This window comes from Lotus japonicus, chromosome 3 (genome assembly GCF_012489685.1).
Source record: "Lotus japonicus ecotype B-129 chromosome 3, LjGifu_v1.2".
Taxonomy (NCBI): domain Eukaryota; kingdom Viridiplantae; phylum Streptophyta; class Magnoliopsida; order Fabales; family Fabaceae; genus Lotus; species Lotus japonicus.
In genome coordinates this window covers 93140139-93159835 of record NC_080043.1, presented here as the reverse complement: position 1 = coordinate 93159835, position 19697 = coordinate 93140139, and the positions used below count along the sequence as shown (strand labels likewise).

The window sequence follows — 19697 nt, the reverse complement described above, 5'->3', positions numbered from 1 at the left end:
TAACATATTAATGATGCTATACTAGTGTCCCTCTCTTACTGGTCTTAAAGCATTAATTAACTCCCTCTGTTGAATGTTGTGGCATAAAGCATATTCGACTTCAGAATTGCAAAATTTTGGAGTAAAAGATGCTGATTTGTGGTTGTTGACCCAAAAGTCCAGCCTTTTACATCTTGTGGAAGACATGTTACTTACCAGTGCAATAAAAATTGAGAAATTCTTTCCCATGTATTGTGCTCTATGTATAACTAGTGCGTTTGAAGTATAGACACTTAAATATGTATTTAGCTGAACTTATAAGCTTTTTTTAGTTTATTTGATAAATTTCTTACTAGTTTATGGTTAAGCACTTACTTGATACGTTTATTGATATAAGTGTTTAATTAAATTATTTATCCAAACACAGCTTTAAATCCATAATCAACAAGTAGATTTACATGAGAAAAAAACATATATTTACTAAATCGTACTCTCCAATACTCTCCATGTGATTTACTTCAAGTTTTGTTTGATTTTTGGAGGAAGAATTATCAAAATATTGTCATGTTTTATCCTCCTATATTGTATCCTTTGATGTTACTTTTGTTGAAAGAAGTAGGAACATGATTGATGATTGCTGATTTTTTAGCAGGGGAAATATTATTATAAATTTTTTAGAGTTTTTTTTTTGGGTTGTTTTGATCAGGATGATCAATTTAAAAATTCTTCCATCAACAATTTTTTTTATAACATCAACAATTATTATTAGTAGATCACTGATGACAATAAACACTTCTTAATTGTTTTTTTTTGTTACAAGAGGAAGGCTAAAAAGAAAGGACAACTACGCTACAACATCTTTAAGAAGAGCTTCAATAACAAACGAGGGTGGTAAACGCCATTCGCGTCTTGCAGCGCCCTCCCTTGAAGCATGTTTCGCCAAACAATCTGCCGCATTGTTCTTTCCCCTGGGCACATGAGTAAGCTCCACATTCCAGCCCCACTGAAGCATGGTTCTGATGCGAAGAATTGCATCCCTTGCCCAATAGGTGGTTACGTCGACATGTGACGTGCAGACGTTTACTGCCTCCAAGCAATCCGAGTAGCAAGACAGCTCCCTGTGTCCTAAATTCCACGCCTGTTGGAGGCCCAATTCAATCCCCGCGAGCTCCGCTATGAACGCGTCGCCACCATCAACACCAAGTGAGATCCCCGAGAGCCAAGTGCCCGCAGCATCCCGGAAAACCGCTGCCGCACCCATGCGTTGTACCTCCTGCCTCCAACTGCCATCCACATAAACTGCAGGACGCGGTGTTGCTGGAGGTTGCGCAACAGACTGGTGAGGACCAGGTACCCTATAGCTTTCCATGTAAAATAATTTGGAGAACCGAATTAGTAGTTAAGAAAATATTTACTTATTTTGAAAAGAAAGGCATAGAGATGAGAGAGTTTTAGCAAAGATTCACAATCTCTTAAGTTTGGTTCAAAACAAATTAGGAGGAGATTGACTTATTGTAATGTACCAACTAACTTTTTTCAATTGAAAGAAACGAGAAAGAGCCGGGATCTCATGTTTGATTTCCTTAATTTACCCTTTATAAAAAAATGCTTATATATAAAAAACCCTTTATAAAAAAATAGTTATAATATTTAAAAATCATAAAAATAATTTTAAAAAAGTAATTAATACTGAAATTTTTAAATAAAAATGTGATTAACTTAGAATAGAAATGTCGTAAAAGCTAAGAATGTGTGGTTGACTATTTACCATTGGTTAAAAAAAAAGACTATTTACCATGAAAGTGTGATTGGTTATTTATCATGAATGATAAAAAAAATTCCTTTTAACCAATTTATCCTCTTCTTCACATTTACCGAAGTTAACTTTAACAATTTACAACCACCGCCCCAGCGTCACCGCCGCCTCAAAGCTTTCCCGATACGGTGGGTGAGGATGATGAAGAACAAGAAGATTGGGCCAATAGAGGAAAATTCATGGGGAAAGGAGAAGAATGTGCCCGTAGAGGAAACTTTAAGGGAAAATAAAGCTCTGTTGATTGGATTGAAACACCCACAGATGACTGATATTGATGATGTGAAAGAGAAGATATTGAGGATGAAGAAATTTCTGATGGATCTGCGAGGGTTTTCAGAGAATAACATCACTCTCTTGATTGAAGATGGAGATCCAAACGAATCACAACCCACTGACTACAACATACGAGTAGAGACATGCTATTTGGTTGAGCATGCTAAACCAGGTGACATCCTTTTCATCCACCTCATCGCCCATGGCTGCTCTGAAGGCAATATCACTACTTCTGATAAAGTCCTCCTTCCAGGTATATATGGTATCCAAACAAACACACCTTAATTTATTAGAGAAATTAGAAAGCTTTTGTTATCATTATCTGATCAGTGAATCATCAATTCCATCCTTGATTGTGTCCATTGTAAATTAGTCTACAAACTTGACCATGCTCACACTTTTAGAGACTTGTTAATAGCGCGCAATAGCACTATAGCGTAGCGCCCTGGGGTTCACCGCTACTCCACTATTCATCGCTATTTGCCACTATTGTCCGCTATTTGCCGCTATAGCACTCGAAATAGCGTTTTTAGGGTGTGCCGCTACGCTACGCTATCCGCCATTAACAATTCAGGGACGAAAATGAGCGTTCACTCTTATTTAATTGATATTGCTGGCAGGCATTGGTATATAATTCTTTGTTTTATGTGCTTGCTTGCTTGCAAACAGATAATCATTTCAGGACAATTATATACACTGCCGGCGCTTTAGGTTGTACCCTGACAATTGTCTCCGATTGCCTAATTCAACCTGAAAATTCTGTGTGTTGTACTCCGGGAATACCAGCGGTTAGTCAACAAGACAAGAAAAGAATTTTCACAAGACACCCAAATATTAAATATACCATTCTGGTATATCCGTGTTTTTGCACCACCGGTTTGTCTCCTGTTGATATCCTCAAGGAGGAAACAGCTTGCATAACTCCAACTCTCGAGCCCCCCTCATCCGAGAACAGCTTTCCAAATTCAAGATTAATTCTCTTGAATGCTTTCCAGTATGACCAGAAGAAGCCCAAAGAGGGAGTTGCTCACTTCGCCAACGGGGGACCCTTCAATATGCCAGAATTATTCTTAGCTTCTTCCACAACCACTACTACTCCTCCTAACCAACACAAATTATATGGGGTTTTTACCACTACCATTCTTGATATAATTGAAGAGACTCAGGGACGTGTTACTAGTGTAGAGCTTGCGCGAGAGGCTCTGGATAAACTTAGGATGCAAGGTATTCATCAAAAGCCTGGACTGCATTCCAATGACCACCACCATGCTTATGCCTCCTTTTTGTCCGCTGATTAGATAGCAGTATAGCACACTGAGTATATATATTATTTGAATGATGTCAATGTACTATGTGAAGCGACATATGGTTTTTGGTCAGATGATCTGTTCTTGTTTAGTTATTTCAGGTTTCGTGTGTTCTTATTTAAATTTGCTATTTTTTCCTAGTGCTTTGGGATGTAAGAATTATGCGCGTTCAGTTCTATTAAATGCCTGATACAAAGTCTGAATCCAGTTATTCTCAGCTTCAAAATATTATTATTTTGCTATGATTGTAGTCTGATGACAGCCTTTGGTCTGAATCATATGTTGTTTTGTACCCGTTTGAATGCAAACCTAAAAGCACTTATTGGAGCTTTTTTAGTGTATTTTTTTGTGGATAAGCTCCAATAAGCTTTAAAAAGCCCCTACCAAAGGGCTCAAGCTAAAGCTTGGTGACAGTTCTGCATTTTGTTTAAGCAGTTAATTGAAATTTAAACCTGAAGTGCTTTCCTTTCAAATTGGTCGTGCAATTATTAGTTTCTTGGATTTGTGGGTTTGCAGTACTAGTAATTCATGGTTCCATGCTTTAAACTTTTTCTTAGCCTAGAGTAAATGATGTGACCCCATAAACCTGAATGTTATTCTAGCTTACACTTTTGACACACAGCATTAAAACTGATTTGCTTTGGTGATTTACTAATAGGATTTGTGTGTATTTTGCATGTTAATGTTTCATGGGATGTACTCATTCTATTTTTTGTGCCATGAATTATTTTTTATCTGTTGTACATCTATTTTTATTTTTATTTTTTTGTTAAATTGGACGGCAAAAGCCCAAAACAAACTACACTAATCTAGGGAAAGAGATCCCAGCAATATCATCCCCAAGACACACGCTCTAAGAAAAGCAGGAACATTAGAAGAATCAAACAGAAAATCCTGGACAACATGTCCTAGTTTAGCAAGCAGGTCTGCACTCCTATTTCCTCCCTAAAAATGAGGTGGAAGGAAACCTCCCAGCCACCACCAGCCAAGTCCAGAATGTCGTTGACAAGATCAGCACAAGGGTGAAAAGCTCCACTTGAAGTCTACCCACAGACAAAGATCTAGCAAGCCTTAGGCCCTTCAAGATACTCCAAAGTTCAGCTCTAATAGAAGAACTTAACCGGAGGAGAAACCCCAAAGCACTTTCCCCTTGAAATCCCTAATCAAACCACCACAAGCAGCTTTACAACTCTGATTAAGAACTGAGCCTTCAGTTTTGAGTTTCCAAACAACCAGAATAGAGCCATCATGTATACATCAATTTGATTAGTGATAAATGCTGATTTTGATGGACATGTTTACGTTTCAGTCTACTACCACTATATATTGGGAAATGACATTTTCCGTTTTCATTCCCATATTCTGCTAGTTAAACTTTTCACATAATCAGGTTTGTCTTGTAAAGATGACTTTGCAGGCCAAGTGCTGATTGCAAATGAGATTAAAGATGAAGGTTAAGACTTAGATACAAAAAGTTTGCAAGAAGTGTGAATTTAGTTTAGGAGGGCACATCCTTACAATATGATTGGTTGATGATGTAAAAAAATTTACACTGTTAGTGCATCATCTTACAATATGATTGGTTAATGTTCATGTTGCGCAACGTTGAAACAATTAGATTTGATTATCATCTTGTGTACGTTTTTCAGCTTGGTTGTGGTTAAAAGCAAATAATAGAAACTTCCACCATGCAATTTTTTAGTGGTATTGTGAACCAATTTCATGTTTTGTAACATCATGACAATTGGTAGGTTCTAGAAACTTGCACTCACACTGAAGTGTGAGTTTTGATTGTAATCGGTCGAATACCCCTTTTACTCCCTTCCATAAATTGCTTATAAAAACATTTCATTTCAAAAAAAAAATTGCTTATAAAAAAAATATTAGCTTATCTTCACCGGTACATGTGCTTGACTATATTGACTTCAAAATAAAGAAGTTTTGAAAAAAAAATTATAATATTTTTGAAATTGTAAAAATAATAAAAAATGTGAATATTACTAAAATTGACAAATACTTATTTCCAAATGTAACATAAAAAATTGATAAATAATAAAATAATTTATTTAATAAATAATTTCATATTTAAAAAAAAATGTAATTTTATATAAAAAAGTTACTTTTTTCTTGTTTGACCCTCTACATAAGCAAATAAAAGGAGGGAGATAGGTTTAATTTTGATTTTTGATTTTATTAAACAACAAATTCTATTATATCTCAGTTCTCACTACTTCATCTCTTCTCACTTTCTTCCCTACACCAAACAAAACATTTTAGTAATAAACAAATGGCTTGAACATATTTAACTAAGGAAATTGGGCTGAGAAACCGTCTTGAGAAGATAATCGGTGGCCCATCGTCGCCGTCACAAACCTCATACACCCGCGCCGTCAATACTCGCCATTCGCGTTCACCGCCGGCACCACCTGCCTTTTCTCTGTAATGGACGAGGTCCGTAACTTGACTTGTCAAAACTGTTACAACGTCGGAGCACGTGACGGTGACGACGGCTTCTTTTACTGCCTCCGCTGCGGCGAACGCTGCGAGGATGTTATCGACACCGCCGTCGATGACGATGATCTCTTCAATAAAGGAGGAGCCACCGGCGCCATCTACATGCCCAGTCACCAACGCCAGCGACCTACTGCGATTAAAGCCGAACCCATCTCTCAGTATGACTCCTTCTATGATTCCCAGTCCAATTTCATCAAGAGTCTGGGTTTACAAGATGAAGCTGATATTGTCAAGGTTAAAAAAGAGGAAGATATTGACATGGACCAGTTTCGTGGGGAAACTCCAACGGAACCTGCAGATTTTGCTAAACGGAAGGTTGCAAGCTTTGAAGATTACCACAATGAGATAAGGATGCGGTATGTCATGGGGTTGCAGATGATGATTGAGCTTCAGTGTGAAGCGTTGGTCAAGGAGTTTAAGGTTACTCCTTTGGTTTGTGGCTTGGTTGGCTCAATTTGGTTGAGATTTGTCTCCAAGACTGGTGTATTTGATGAAGATTGGGCTGAAAAAGTAATCCATGACTCTGAGATGCAGGAAGAAGGTAAGAATTTGAAGTTACCTTGCCTATGTTTCTACATTCACATATACCCTTATTTGTTCATGGTCTGATTCTGTATTTACTAATTTGATGCATAATGTTGGTTTAGGATTGAGCATGATGTCTGAACTCTTGAATTTTTTTGCTTGTGACATATGTGGACTGAGTCTTATTCATGGAAGGTTCACTAGTAAATGCTTTCTGCTTCTATTGAAGTTTCATGGAACCTGATATTTAACCAAAATATTTTCTCTCTACTAGAAATCCTTTTTCTGATTTTTTACAACTCAATTTGGTATTCATAAAGCCTGGATTTGAGCCCTTAAGTATTTAATTTACTGTATCAATGATCATATGAGAGGATGAGTTGATAATTTTCTACTAACGTTTCATGTAAACAATGTTTCTAAGATAATTTTCGTCATCACTCAGGAGCTGCGTGCCTTATTTTCATCGAGTATATTTTGTAAGTTTATTTTTTGTTTGGTATCAGGAGAAGCAGAAGATCATATGCCGCGCTCTAAACATAGAGCAGAACCCCATAATATGTTTGGTCGGCGAGCTGTTATGATATGGTTTAGGACATTAAGGAATAGGATTCCACTTTCTTGTACTGTTGCCATTTCATATCTGGCATGTCATATTGCCAGGGAAGCTGTCCTGCCATCAGACATAATGAAGTGGACATGTGAAGGGAAGCTTCCATATTTTTCTGCTTTTGTTGAAATTGAAAGTCGCATGGGACCCCCATCAATTGCATGTCCAATCAGTTCAAGCGTTATGTTCAAGCCTCAGCGAGCTGTTCCTGTGCGGAAGCTAGAGTTGTTTGCCTCTTCCATTGCTCAGTTCATAGGCCTTGAGTTACCTCCTGTTAACTTTTATGCAATAGCTTACCGTTATCTTGAAAAGTTGTCTCTTCCTGTGGAGAAGATTCTTCCTTACTCATGCCGTATATATGAATGGTCAATGCCTCCAGATTTGTGGTTATCCTTATCCAAAGATTGTTTTAAGCTACCTACTCATGTTTGTGTTGTATCAATTCTGGTTGTAGCCATAAGGATTTTGTACAACATAAATGGTCTTGGAGAATGGGAGAAAAGTCTATCTCATATTGATGGTGCCAAAGGCAATGGTGATATGGGTAATCCTTTTGCCTCTCGTGGCGAACATGATTTTGGTAAAGATTCAGCTAAAGATCCAGTAGGACACAAGTTGGATTCTGCTTGGCTTCTCCAGCACCTCCAAACAAGATATATTACAGATTCTTGTGGTAAAGTTATTCTTTACTCTCATTTTTATCTTATTGAACCTATGTTGCATGAGTTTATGTTCTCTTCTCCTATTTTGGCAACTAAATGACTTTCTAACAACAAGTATTTTTGGACAGAGTATTCAGAGGACTTACCTACCTATCTCAAATACTGTAGGGATGTTGTCTTTGCTGGATCAGAACCATCTTATGGCAATCACGAGGAAGAAAAGATGATAGAACACCTATGGAACTTTTATCAGAACAAAGAGGTAATTATGACACTTGAATGAGTTATTCCTTTGGCATGTGGCCTATAGAATTATAATATCTTGGATTTACTTCGATCCTTTTTCCTTTTCTGTTGGCATGTGTTAAGAACTTTGTGCCTGTGGTCTTTTGCCTTCATGACAACTGTTCTAAATTTTAGTTTCTTTCTGCGTGAAACTTGTAGAGTAAATTGTCTTCATCACTATTTCCTAGATGACATTCAACTTCAAGAAAAATATCAAAAGAATGAAATAGTGTTCCTGCAAAAGTGAGGGGGCTCAAAATGCATAAATTAAGTGCCAGTCATTTATACATCTTTAAATACTGTTATTAAATTTTTATGAATTCATTAGGTTAAGATTGCTAGAAATGAGAATGTTAAGATTGATGAGTGGCCACAACCCCACATTAGAAAGGATAGGATATGCAATGATCGTATAAGATGAGATATTGTGGTTGTGCTTATTGTACAGAACCTGAAGGGTTGTATGGACATGTAGAAAGAAGATTTTGGAGGCACCAGTGAGAGGTGGATAACATGGTCTTTAGTCCTGTGAAGAGGGTAGAGGGAAGCCAAAAAGAGCATTATAACATTGTTATAAATGACCTTATTATCAATAAGATCCCTCAAAATCTGGTTTTTTATCGAGTTCAATGGTGTAGAGTGATCCATATAGCGGATCTCACTCAATGGGATAAAGCTTTTGTTGTTGTATTATTTGATTATATTTACATGTGTTGAACTACAATATATCTGCATATGATTCCTATATCTTGATAGGGCTTAATTATGCTTCTCAGCATGATATTTCATTCTTTTGTTAGTACCTTCACTTTATGGGTTTACTGTGTTCTAAAGATGTGTAAATGAAGTCGTGAAGGTGTACTTTCGTATTCTCAACTAGTTGGCGACATAGTTTTAGATACTCACATACTAACTGCAGTATCTGTGGAGCTTATGCTTCTGCTAATGAAGCATACTTTATGAATGTTCTCTTCCAAATATTCTGCTGATATAGGTTGAAAACTTTTATTTTCCATCATCTCTGATAAGCAGAATTTATCAAATAAAATTAAAATTTGACTCTTGTCTCTTTCTGTTACTTTTTTTCAGACTTCTAAACCATCACAAACGGAAGAGCAATCCAATGCTTCTTTTTACCGAACAAAGTCGAGGGACAAAGGACGCAATAGAGGCACATCTAAGGAGGAAAATATGACAAAAGAATGTTTTCACGAAACAAATGACTTGTCTGGAAGTATTGGTAATGATCATTCTTCTGAGAGTTTGCCACACAGTAAGGACTCGGATGAGTATGAACACAGTTCAGGAAAACCATCTGTGAAGGAAGCCATTAGAAAGATGAAATTAGACATGGAGGAAAACAGATTTTGTTATATACCACCTAGAGTCGAGCGGAAAAGGCTGGATTACCTTCACTACTCAAGAAAGAGGGATGAAGGTGCCCTTACTTATGTTGCTCATGCTGATTATTACATTTTGCTTCGTGCTTTTGCCAGGGTTGCTCAAGTTGACATTCGAATTTTGGATATTGGTGTGTTGAGCCTTGAGACAAGACTTGCTTGGTTGGAAAAACGGATTGATCATTGCTTTCATTCCAAGCCTCCCAAAAAGAATTGCCAGTTTTGTAGTGTTATGGCCTCTGAAATTGAATCTGGACTCTCAAATTTGAATATTTGAAAATCAATTCTTTATTCTTAAAGTGTGTTTGGTTTAAGGGTTTTTCCAACACAGTTTTTCATTCCAACTGACTAAAGTTGTTGTTGGATTGATAACATCCAATCCAATGAATAATGAACCCGCACTTCACCACTTAGAAATAGAAATGAGAAAGAATGTGTGCTTCATATCTCTTTTTTTTGTTAATTTCTAATAATTTAAACAAGAATAGTCTTTTTAGTAACGTGAGGGTCGAAACTTGGTTTTTATTGGTAATGCGGATTAAGATGGAAGCTGATTATAAATGGCAGGAATCAAGGTGAATTTTTTATTTTGTTTAAACCACGTAACAAATTGTCTTACAATTACTTCAATACTAGTTTCTCATAGCTACATATTATATAATTTGTATTAGATTTTGGCACTCTGTTTTTATCTTTCAATGTTATTTAACTTCGCAAATATTTAAATTGTGCAAGTCTCAATTATCTAAAGGAAAAGTAATAATTTGCAAAAATGTATTGTACTCATTAATAACGTTACCAAACTTAACAAACACATAAGTTTCAAAAAACAAAACTTAACAAACACATAAAGCAGAGCAGACACTTTCGTCTGCGTGCCAAACATCGAGAATAAAACACTTTCAAGTAGTGGTTTAATCTTAATCTTTTCTAGTAAAGGTCACAAGCAGCATGGTGACTTCAATATTCAAATTCAATAGTATTCCTATAACCCAAGCAAGCCCCTAAAACTTCGAGCTCAAGTTGGTCATGAATTGAGAATGAGAATTGAACTCTATGAGATCGAATTCCATGTGATTCCTCAACAGTCAATGAGAGAGCAGTTGACTGGTTGTAAGTTCAAATACTACTTGGGGGACATTTGGGTGGTTTGTCTTCTTATTTACAAACAAAACTAGCTTATATCTATCGATTACTATATCAACTGAAGTTGGGATTAGCAGCAAAATATGCTAAAACTCCAACAAAAGGTGCATTAATATATGTGGTTGGCTCAGATTTCCTAAAATCAACCCGGTCATCCACATAAAAATCATCTTCACCAGGTCCTCCAACAACAGCTCCCTCATGCACATTAGGATTAGGATTTGTTGAGTTGTAGAACACTGAACCTTCTTTGCACGCAATGAACTGAGGATGATCCTTGATCGAGGGCAATGAAGAGCCGCGATGATGAATGCGTTGAGGATAGTAGTTTCCATACCCAACCATGTACGATAATCCCATTGGATTGTCACCTAAAATGTAATCAACTTGTCTCTTAGCATGTTGTTGAAGTGTTTGTGCACTAACATGGACGTTGCCACAATTGATGGCTTGTGAAGTGTGAGTTAGGTAATTGGCATAGACCAACTCAAGAAAAGCAATTGAAGTTGCATGCTGCAAGTTGCTGCCTCCGGGTCTGTATACAAGTCCACCAGGGGTGTAATCTATGTGTGAGCTTGGCGATTCAGGTATGAGTGTGCAAATGAAGCTCTCTGCTGAGGCCTTGTAGGACTCAAGAGAGTACATGTTTCCTTCTAGGACTTCCTGAAAAATTCCACAAATTTGGGTATCAATAGATGCATATTCATCTTGTTTTTATTTACAGAGTCTTGACGCAACAGTGAGGTTGTTGTCATGTGACATTGTAGTCACAAGTTCAAGCTGTGAAATGAGACTATTGCAAAAATGCAAGGTAAGACTGTTTACATTTAATCCGCAAAGTGGGTCTGACGCCTCTTTAGACCTCGCGCAAGTTTGCCATTTTTATTGTCAAAATGTGAACAATTAACAATGTGTGTGTATGTAATAGGTGACATGAATTTTGTGGCTTTTAGTTGTGTGCTTGAATTGAGTAGAGGAGTAAGATGAGGCTGACCTTGGAAACAAGGACGTTAAGACCAGCATGCTTGTTGTCCCAACCAAACTCATTGATGTTGTCGTCTGCCCCAAGGGTTTTGCCATTGCTTTGAATGTAGTTAAGGAAATTATCATCCTGTGTGGCCCTCCTTAACCATGCTGCTCCCCACAATAACTCGTCCTATTGTTTTCAAAATCACAATAATCTCACATCAAAATTTAACTAACTCCAACCAGAGAATTCACCATATCACGATTGCAACTATTCATTCATATATTATTTGTACAGCTAACATTTTTCACAGAATAATGATATAGAGAAAACCATAGTTTTGGTCTATTGAAAGATATCAAATCAGTCATTTTAGTCCCTGAAATATGTATGTATAATTGTATATTACAGTTGTCGTCCCTGACAGATGATTTATCAATTTGGTCATTTTCAAGGACTAAATTGATGTTACAAAATGGCTATATTGAGCACTTTTCATATTTGAGGCACGAAAAATGTAAATTTCATCCTTTAAGGATTATAGTATGCTAAGATCATGATGGTTATTCAATAAGATGTATCTTTCACTAATGAGGTTTAGCAGGGTAATTTAATTTAGTCATGATGGATCATTAGCCATTTTTCTTTGTTTGAGAAGTTATAACTGTCATAATCAATTACCTGATAGCCATCAAAGTCACAATAATATGGGCAGGCACCATATTTAACATTGTTATTGTCACTGTAAGCACCCCTGTAGGTATCTGCAAATTGAAAGGCATTGATAGCATTTCGAAGTAATGTCTCTGCATAACCCGGATCCAATGACCGGAATGCCATGGATGAGGCTGCAAGTGCGGCAGCAGTTTCACCGGCAACATCAGAAGCAGCGTTTGGTGCATCAACAGCATACACAGTCCTGGCTGTATCCATGTCCTCTGGCCTCTCCCAACAATCATGATCTGAACTTGGATCACCCACCTATGCCATTAATATAAAGCAACCTATGTTAATGATATTCAGCACAAAGGAAGAATAATCTTTGGATTTTAATCCTCTCTTGTTTTTCAACAATATATATCATTTGTATGACAAAAACTTTGTTTCTTTTTCTAATAATTTCACATCCTGTTGCTGTTGTTCAAAATCATAAAAGGATATGTCGTCATTAATAGTGTGTTTAGACATCAATTGAGTGAACAAATTTTCATCACAATCCATAAAAAAGAGTTTCAAATCACATCCTAAAGTGTGTGCTAACATCCATTTACATTGAATCTTGGTGTTTAGATGACGCACATTTCCATGGGGGTTAAGACTGAAAAAGTTTTCTCTAAAAGCAAAGACAATCTCTAAGCCTATAATGTCATGTATTTTGAGAATACAAAGTGGTCCACATGCATAGTTAAGTGAGTATAAAATGAAAAATTGAATTTATGATCATGACCTCATTGGTCCTCCTGAGTGGAGTTGCTTTCATTTACTCAAAATATTAAAAACCGTGCCCAAAATAAAAGAAATACAAAAATGACCCATCCTAGCTAGGACCTTGGATAATATAACTTTCTCTAAAAACTTAGAAGTGTTTCATCAATTCAAATTAACAATTTATATCTAGTACCCTTCCATCAAAGGTGTAGTCGGTGGTTCAATTACCTTCCCAAAAGTTAAAAATCCCATCCAACTTGTAATGCTTACACAATAATGAACAAAAAATAGCACAAAGGAGGCGGTGGAATTTGGCTCCTCATCCTCTTTTTTGGGAGGGGTTTTTGGTGGTGGTGATAGGAGAGGACAAACTTTTCATTCTTGAAATTGAGAAATTTATATTATACGTATAATAATAAATAATGATTAGAATATTATGTCATGCCAATAAATCAAAAACAAAAAGCCAATAAAGTAGGACTAGTAGTGGTGCTCAAGAACAAAAGCCAAATAGATGAGTTTATCTTTAAGTAGAGATGCAGCCACATTGCATAAAGATACGTCATATTTTCTATAAATTAAGATTTTTTTTTAAAGTACAAATATTTTTAATAAATGATATAAACTCGACGAATTTTTAATTAAGCCTTAATATCTTATCCATGAAATAATCAATTTTCATGCCTATCAAAAAAAAATTACTCCAATCCAACCCCCCAACGTCATAACTTGAAACTAGCCTAGCAGGCTAGCATCAAACAATGTACCAAAATAAAAGCATAGCATCAAACACAGTTTCCACTTGCCACTTGCCATGCCCACCAAACCAACCACCCCAATTTATTAAATCAAACCCAACCACCAGAACTACAAATTTGGAAAAAACTTATTTACAGACAGTTTTACTTAAGCAAGATTATGAAAATAGCTTACGACATATTTATAAGCTCTTTTAAACTTACTCAAACTAGGTGATTATATTTATACAAAACTGTAAGCTATTTTGAACTTATTCAAGCAAGTTTCTCAAATAAGCTTATTAATTCAAATACTTAAGTACTTAATAAATTATTTATCTCAGTGCAACATGTTTGGCAAATAGTAGCAACTTAAACACTCAAGCAAGTATTTATGTAAGCTTACAAAAATAGCTTTTCATATAATTGTTTGAGCTTATTTTTATAAACTACTTAAACTAGGTATAGCACTTATATCTACATGTAAACCATTTTAAACTTATAATGTGTTTGAGTAAATAACTTAATTAAGCGTATAAAATGGTATAAGTGCTTACGAGCAGTAAATGCTTATTGTATGTAAAGTAAATAGCTCCAGCAGTAGTAAGTAAAGTACCTGAACAAAAATTCGATTGGGCTGAGAAACCGTCTTGAGAAGATAATCTGTGGCCCAACGAACAGCGACGAGTGCGTTTCTGAGTTCATCAGCAGGCATCACGTCTCCGAACTCGAGCACGCTCCAAGACAGCATTGTGGTGGTGAAGGCCATCGGAAACCCGAACTTGACGTTGTCACCGGCGTCATAGTAGCCGCCGGCGAGATCCGTTTTGTAGGTCCAGCCGTCGCTGAGGCCGGAGTTCCCACGCCAAGTCATTCTCTGATCCTGTGGCAGGAAACCCGATCGCTGCCCCTCGAAGAAGAGGATCGCTTTTGATAGTGCGTCGTGGTAGTCGTGCCCGCTTCTTCCAAATCCTACCAGAAGCAGCAACAGCACAGAAAACAGAACAACATTGGAGGAGAATAACTTCATTTCTCTGTGCAGTGTGCTTTGCTTGAAAGTTGAAACCAACCAAACAAAAAGAGAGAAAGAGAGAGAAAAGGTTGTGAATTATTGAGTTGAAGGGAAGGGGAGGGAAGTAAGTAAGTGAGTGAGGAGTGTGATCACATGCTGCTGATGCTAACATCCAATTGTTTGAGCATGTGATGTGAGACAAGTGAGGTTTTGGGGATTTTATATTTATGGTGGGGTCTTATTCTAGTTTATTAGGATGAAAATGGAATTCAATCTTTAATCTAATCTAGTATTCCTAATTAAAGATAACCATACTCCTGTTGTTTTGTTCAGGACAATCATATTCGAGTCGGGTATAATTTCTATAAGAGGTAAATATTTTTACCAACTATTTAATAAAACTGCATTTATAAGACTTTTGTGGCGACATCTACTAAGTATTTAACAAAACTGTATTCAATCAATCACAAAGACTTGAAAGCTCTCTCTTTAAATTCCGGTTGGATGCATGTATTGCAGGTCACACCACCAACACATAGGATAGTTTGGGGGACATATGAGTTGGGTAGGGGAAGGTCCAGGGATCGATTTCTGGCGGGTGCAATTCATCTTTCCGATGTAACAAAAAAAAAATATAAATTCAATATGTTATCTAATAATTGAGTCCCCGTTCTGGAGAATGAGGCACTTAAACCACACACATTCTATCATAAATTTTCACGTCATATTTTTAATAGAATTTGCTCCTTTTCTATCTTATTTCTATAATGAGTGTTTATCACGCACATAGTTTGCTCCTTGCTTTCCTTTGTTCAGTACCCCATATCAGTACTCTATTTCACTCTCTATAATTCAAATCCCTCAATCCTTAATTTAACTCATTTATTTATATCACTCTCATGAATTCAAATCCCTCAATCAGTGTTCCATCTTTAGTTTCCTATCCATGAATCATCGATTCCATCTTCAATCAGTCTCAGATCTTATTGAATCACTTATTTCAAATTCACGGTACTCACTCCGTCCTTCCCTCTTTCTTTATTTCTTTGCTCAAATTTCTCTTTCGAGTCACTCGTTCCAGCAACCGATCTTAAACAAAATCAATCATAAGCGATCATGGATTTTGAACTCTGCAAAGCGATATCTCAGGGACAGCTTCTTCAATGTCATTATGACGTGGCTTAGGGCAAAATTTTGGAGATTTCGTATATGTTGGAATCCAAATTCCATCGATGCGATAATAGATTTTGCTTCTACAAATTGAGATTTTAGAGATCACTTCTTCACTTCCATTCTTTAAAAGGTATATGTTTCCTCTAGCCTTTATAAATAGTTTCTATATGAATCTAGTGTACTTAACATATTTAATGTTTACAGCCTCGCTGAAAAGCTGATTTGTGACTATTAGTTGTATGTTGTGACACATCAAAAAGTTGATAGAGTGGTCACATCACAAGGTATGTTCCAAGGCATTGAAATTTGAAACAATCTTTATGATTCTTTTCTGGTTTGTTAATCAATGGGTTTCGAATCAACAAGAATACAAATAGGTATGTGTTATTGAGAATTGGATTGTACAGAAATATATTACAGGACTAGGCACCGCCCCGAATCATCAAATAGGCACCTTTGTGCAATTTTATTAATTTAAGTTGTAAACGCAATTTTGGTTGACCTATTAGTCAAGTATATATATTTTATTTTTGTTAATCGATACCTATAAATTATAGGTACTGATTTTGTTCCGTAAGTGTAATTTTGTTCTGTGGGTTACACTTTTACTTTAACCATGCTTAAATAAAAAAGTAATTTTACTGTGAGGTACAAGTATTTTTTTTATACTAAGATATTCTCACCGTCAGCAGTTATAAGACTCTCCTCGAAATCACATTAAGTGGGTTGATCTCTCCCAACAAATATTTATTTACACACGGTCAGATATCAAACCCTCGACTAAATACTTAAAAAACTCATTATCTACTAATTGTTTGTTCACATTGTAGGACCTTGTAGGTTCCGAAGTATAGTGATGATGATGCTTTGGTACATGCTTTCATTGTTAACACATTAAATTCATATACTTCAAAATTAGTGAAGCTTTAATTTGACTTTAATAAATAGCACAAACTTTACTTGACTCTTAAATAAAACTTGTTCAAACTATGCTTAACTTAATTTGTTTCAAGTGTGCAAAAGGTGACGAATGCATAAGGTTTTTGTTATCAATACCCACAAATAATTTATAGCCTAGGATCATACAAACTTGCTGAAGAAATCAACATCCACAGCATCAGATGAGCCTGTCCAAGCTTCCTCCTCACTATCTTCGCTTCCAGGTCCTGGTGTCCTTGCCTCTTGTACGATCCGCATGATTTCTTCCACATATTGGCTTGGTTGCTCCTTTTCTGCTTTCTCACCACTTTTTCTATCAGCCTCAATTATCTCTCTAGGCAATTTCTTCCGAAACCATGGGAGCTGTTTTATCTCTGAGATGCTGATTCGCTTTGATGGCAAGAATGATAAGTAATTAGTTTGAAAAAATATAAGGAGATTCTCACTATACAAGAACTACTTCCACTTAAATAGTTACAAAAACCAAACCACTTATTAGGTAGTCTTAAATATTAAGGTATCATATCAATTGTAGTATTAACATGAACAATTGTAGTTTCATATAGCTTGTTTAACTAGATTACTCATATCAGTCCTATGGTTTGAGAGAATTAGTAATTCTTACATTGGCAGGATTTGCAACAAAAATACGAGAGATTAGATTCCTACACTCTGTAGAAATGTGTATATGGTCAGGTATGGAGTACTGAACACTCTTTATTCTCTGCAAACAAGTAACCAGAGTTTAAACTTCCTGCTATAGATCAAATGTATTAATCATAATAGAAGTTTAAATTCAAGTAAGAGCTCACCGCAATACTCTTGCTGAAATCTGTAGGATCTTCTGGATCATCAAATGGGTATGATCCAACTAACATGACATAAAGAGTCACACCACATGACCAAACATCTGCAATCTACATAATTGCCAATTTGTGAACGAAATCGAGCATTTGTGGATTGTGTGATGAAAAGTGAAATAATCAGATAATAGGCACAAATAACAATACCTTTCCATCATACTCCTTTCGTGACAAAACCTCTGGAGCAACGTATGCTGGAGTTCCTACTGCTGATTTAGGTTGAGAGTGCAATAAAGCAGACTGCAAAATATAAAATTAAATGTGAAAGTTAACAAACAAATATATGAAAGCACTACTACCCGAAAGGTTGATTTAGCTGTGATGTTAATATCAACCTTGGAGAAACCAAAGTCACAAATTTTAACTCTAGGAGCTGGACTCCCATCCAATAGAGTGTTTTCCAATTTCAAATCTCTATGGCAAATTTGCTGCAGTGAGATGAATGAGATGATATAAGACAATTTTCAAAGAATAAAAAAAGAGTAATTCTGAGTGCATATTATATACAAATACAATACCATGGAATGACAGTAGCTAACTCCAGATAGTAGTTGCTGGAAGAAATATCTTGCCTGTAATATCAGGAATTCATCAGAACAACTACAAGGTAATTTATGCATATAGAGGAACTATCTATCTATCTTGACATATATAAACTTCACAACCTCATCTTCACTCAACCGACCAGCGGTGCATATCCTGTCGAAGAGTTCACCACCAGCAGCATACTCTAGGACAATAGCTAAATGAGTAGGGGTCAGAAATACCTGTAAAAAAGATGCTGACATTTTAAACTTGTTGTATATGGCTTTCTTAAACTCTGAATAAAACACATCATGTTTGAGCTTAGCCCACACCAAAGAACAGACACACACACACACACACATCACAACAATAAAATGGAGGAAATCCAGCTAATTGGCTTGCGAGAATTCTTGAAGGAAATATTGCTAGAAGCAGTAGTTCTTAACCTACGTCCATTTTGTTAGATGAAAAACATTCATGAATTTTACCGTAGCAGCTTAGGGGTAGTTAATTATTACTATAGTATGTAACTATGCTATAAGGCATTGAATCCCACATTGGAAGTATGAAACTCTAATGCGGGGTTTATAACGTTCTTGGCTCTTCAACTAGTTCTCTTAAGGTTTTTATCAATTAATAACATAGTCTTCCACCATGTCTCTTAACTGATCCTAATGAAAGTAGAAGTTAAGGTAGTAAGAGTTACTGGCTTTTCAAAAAAAAAAAGGTAGTAAGAGTTACCTCTTTGAACCCTATAATATGTGGATGCTTTAACGACCGGTGGTTGAGTATCTCCCTTTGCACGCACTCATCAATCTGATATTACAAATATAACTCTTTCAGAAGAAATAAAAAATGAATGAAGAAAAAACAAACACATTTAATTTTTGTTATGAAGCCAAGCCAATTTCAATAGTAAATTTCAGACATAACAAGAAAAGATGAACCTTGTTTCCTCTCTCAATGTACTTCACAGCAACACGTTCCCCTGTGTCCTTGTGTTTGGCCAACTTGGCCACTCCGAAGTTCCCTGAACCAATGTCCTCCAATATCTCATACTTTTCCTCCATTTGGACTCAATCTCACGAAAGAAACAAGACAACAACGACCAACTTCCCCAGCCACCAAGACTAAAAAGAAAAACAATACTCCATTATCATTAGGATTATTTATTATTAAATGAGAATATGAGAATAAGGGGAAATATATATTTGGATTATAGGAAATATATGTAATCAACATTATTATATTTTAAAAATGGATCAAAATGTTCTGTTTTCAAATAGTGTCTCATTTTCTGCCTTATTAATAAGATTGTATCATGTCAATTAAAAATATTTTACCTAAAATAATAAATGTCATATTTATTAAAAAAAATGAATTGACATACATAATTTCATTTATAGGAACGGAAAAAAAATATAATATTTAGGGACAGAAGATCTGAATCCTATAAAAATAAGAATAAGAATATAGAATAATTTAGATTCGTTAATTCCATGTATTCTTATTTTAATAATATAATGCTAGTTTCCT

At 35.9% G+C, this 19697-nt stretch overlaps 5 protein-coding genes across 5 annotated transcripts; 2 read left to right on the top strand and 3 right to left on the bottom strand.

Annotated features, from left to right (window-relative positions):
* Positions 1–823: 823 nt before the first annotated feature.
* On the bottom strand, positions 824–1348 carry LOC130745038 (uncharacterized). Its single transcript, XM_057597188.1, has one exon. It carries the CDS (start codon positions 1346–1348, stop codon positions 824–826), a length of 525 nt encoding a protein of 174 aa, XP_057453171.1.
* Positions 1349–1828: 480 nt separating this feature from the next.
* LOC130747542 (uncharacterized) lies at positions 1829–5249 on the top strand. The gene is made up of 2 exons (XM_057600511.1): positions 1829–2321; positions 2738–5249. The coding sequence occupies exons 1-2, from the start codon at positions 1934–1936 to the stop codon at positions 3364–3366; spliced, it is 1017 nt and encodes a 338-aa protein (XP_057456494.1). The 5' UTR covers positions 1829–1933; the 3' UTR covers positions 3367–5249.
* Positions 5250–5616: 367 nt separating this feature from the next.
* On the top strand, positions 5617–9780 carry LOC130747541 (TATA box-binding protein-associated factor RNA polymerase I subunit B). The gene is made up of 4 exons (XM_057600510.1): positions 5617–6430; positions 6921–7697; positions 7815–7948; positions 9061–9780. The coding sequence occupies exons 1-4, from the start codon at positions 5818–5820 to the stop codon at positions 9646–9648; spliced, it is 2112 nt and encodes a 703-aa protein (XP_057456493.1). The 5' UTR covers positions 5617–5817; the 3' UTR covers positions 9649–9780.
* A 483-nt stretch (positions 9781–10263) lies between these two features.
* Positions 10264–14843, bottom strand: LOC130747538 (endoglucanase 24-like). Its single transcript, XM_057600508.1, has 4 exons — positions 14266–14843; positions 12166–12465; positions 11512–11673; positions 10264–11180 (listed from the first exon to the last, which is right to left on the bottom strand). The coding sequence occupies exons 1-4, from the start codon at positions 14677–14679 to the stop codon at positions 10572–10574; spliced, it is 1485 nt and encodes a 494-aa protein (XP_057456491.1). The 5' UTR covers positions 14680–14843; the 3' UTR covers positions 10264–10571.
* A 1904-nt stretch (positions 14844–16747) lies between these two features.
* On the bottom strand, positions 16748–19347 carry LOC130747540 (serine/threonine-protein kinase SRK2A-like). Its single transcript, XM_057600509.1, has 9 exons — positions 19109–19347; positions 18903–18977; positions 18302–18403; positions 18155–18208; positions 17972–18064; positions 17784–17876; positions 17586–17690; positions 17399–17497; positions 16748–17163 (listed from the first exon to the last, which is right to left on the bottom strand). The coding sequence occupies exons 1-9, from the start codon at positions 19229–19231 to the stop codon at positions 16915–16917; spliced, it is 993 nt and encodes a 330-aa protein (XP_057456492.1). The 5' UTR covers positions 19232–19347; the 3' UTR covers positions 16748–16914.
* Positions 19348–19697: the final 350 nt, after the last annotated feature.

Bases quoted from the DNA above. Each gene is read 5' to 3' on its own strand.
- LOC130747540 (XM_057600509.1), bottom strand. From the start codon at position 19,231: ATGGAGGAAAAGTATGAGATATTGGAGGACATTGGTTCAGGGAACTTC. The intron at 18,209-18,301 runs GTTGTGAAGTTT...CTGATATTACAG, and splicing joins GTCGGTTGAGTGAAGATGAG to GCAAGATATTTCTTCCAGCA. The intron at 17,691-17,783 runs GTATTGTTATTT...GCAATTATGTAG, and splicing joins GAAAGGAGTATGATGGAAAG to ATTGCAGATGTTTGGTCATG.
- LOC130747542 (XM_057600511.1), top strand. From the start codon at position 1,934: ATGATGAAGAACAAGAAGATTGGGCCAATAGAGGAAAATTCATGGGGA. The intron at 2,322-2,737 runs GTATATATGGTA...GCTTGCAAACAG, and splicing joins TGATAAAGTCCTCCTTCCAG to ATAATCATTTCAGGACAATT.
- LOC130747538 (XM_057600508.1), bottom strand. From the start codon at position 14,679: ATGAAGTTATTCTCCTCCAATGTTGTTCTGTTTTCTGTGCTGTTGCTG. The intron at 12,466-14,265 runs GTACTTTACTTA...TTAATGGCATAG, and splicing joins CCAATCGAATTTTTGTTCAG to GTGGGTGATCCAAGTTCAGA. The intron at 11,181-11,511 runs GTCAGCCTCATC...GGAATTTTTCAG, and splicing joins TTAACGTCCTTGTTTCCAAG to GAAGTCCTAGAAGGAAACAT.
- LOC130745038 (XM_057597188.1), bottom strand. From the start codon at position 1,348: ATGGAAAGCTATAGGGTACCTGGTCCTCACCAGTCTGTTGCGCAACCT.
- LOC130747541 (XM_057600510.1), top strand. From the start codon at position 5,818: ATGGACGAGGTCCGTAACTTGACTTGTCAAAACTGTTACAACGTCGGA. The intron at 6,431-6,920 runs GTAAGAATTTGA...GTTTGGTATCAG, and splicing joins CTCTGAGATGCAGGAAGAAG to GAGAAGCAGAAGATCATATG. The intron at 7,698-7,814 runs GTAAAGTTATTC...ATTTTTGGACAG, and splicing joins ATATATTACAGATTCTTGTG to AGTATTCAGAGGACTTACCT.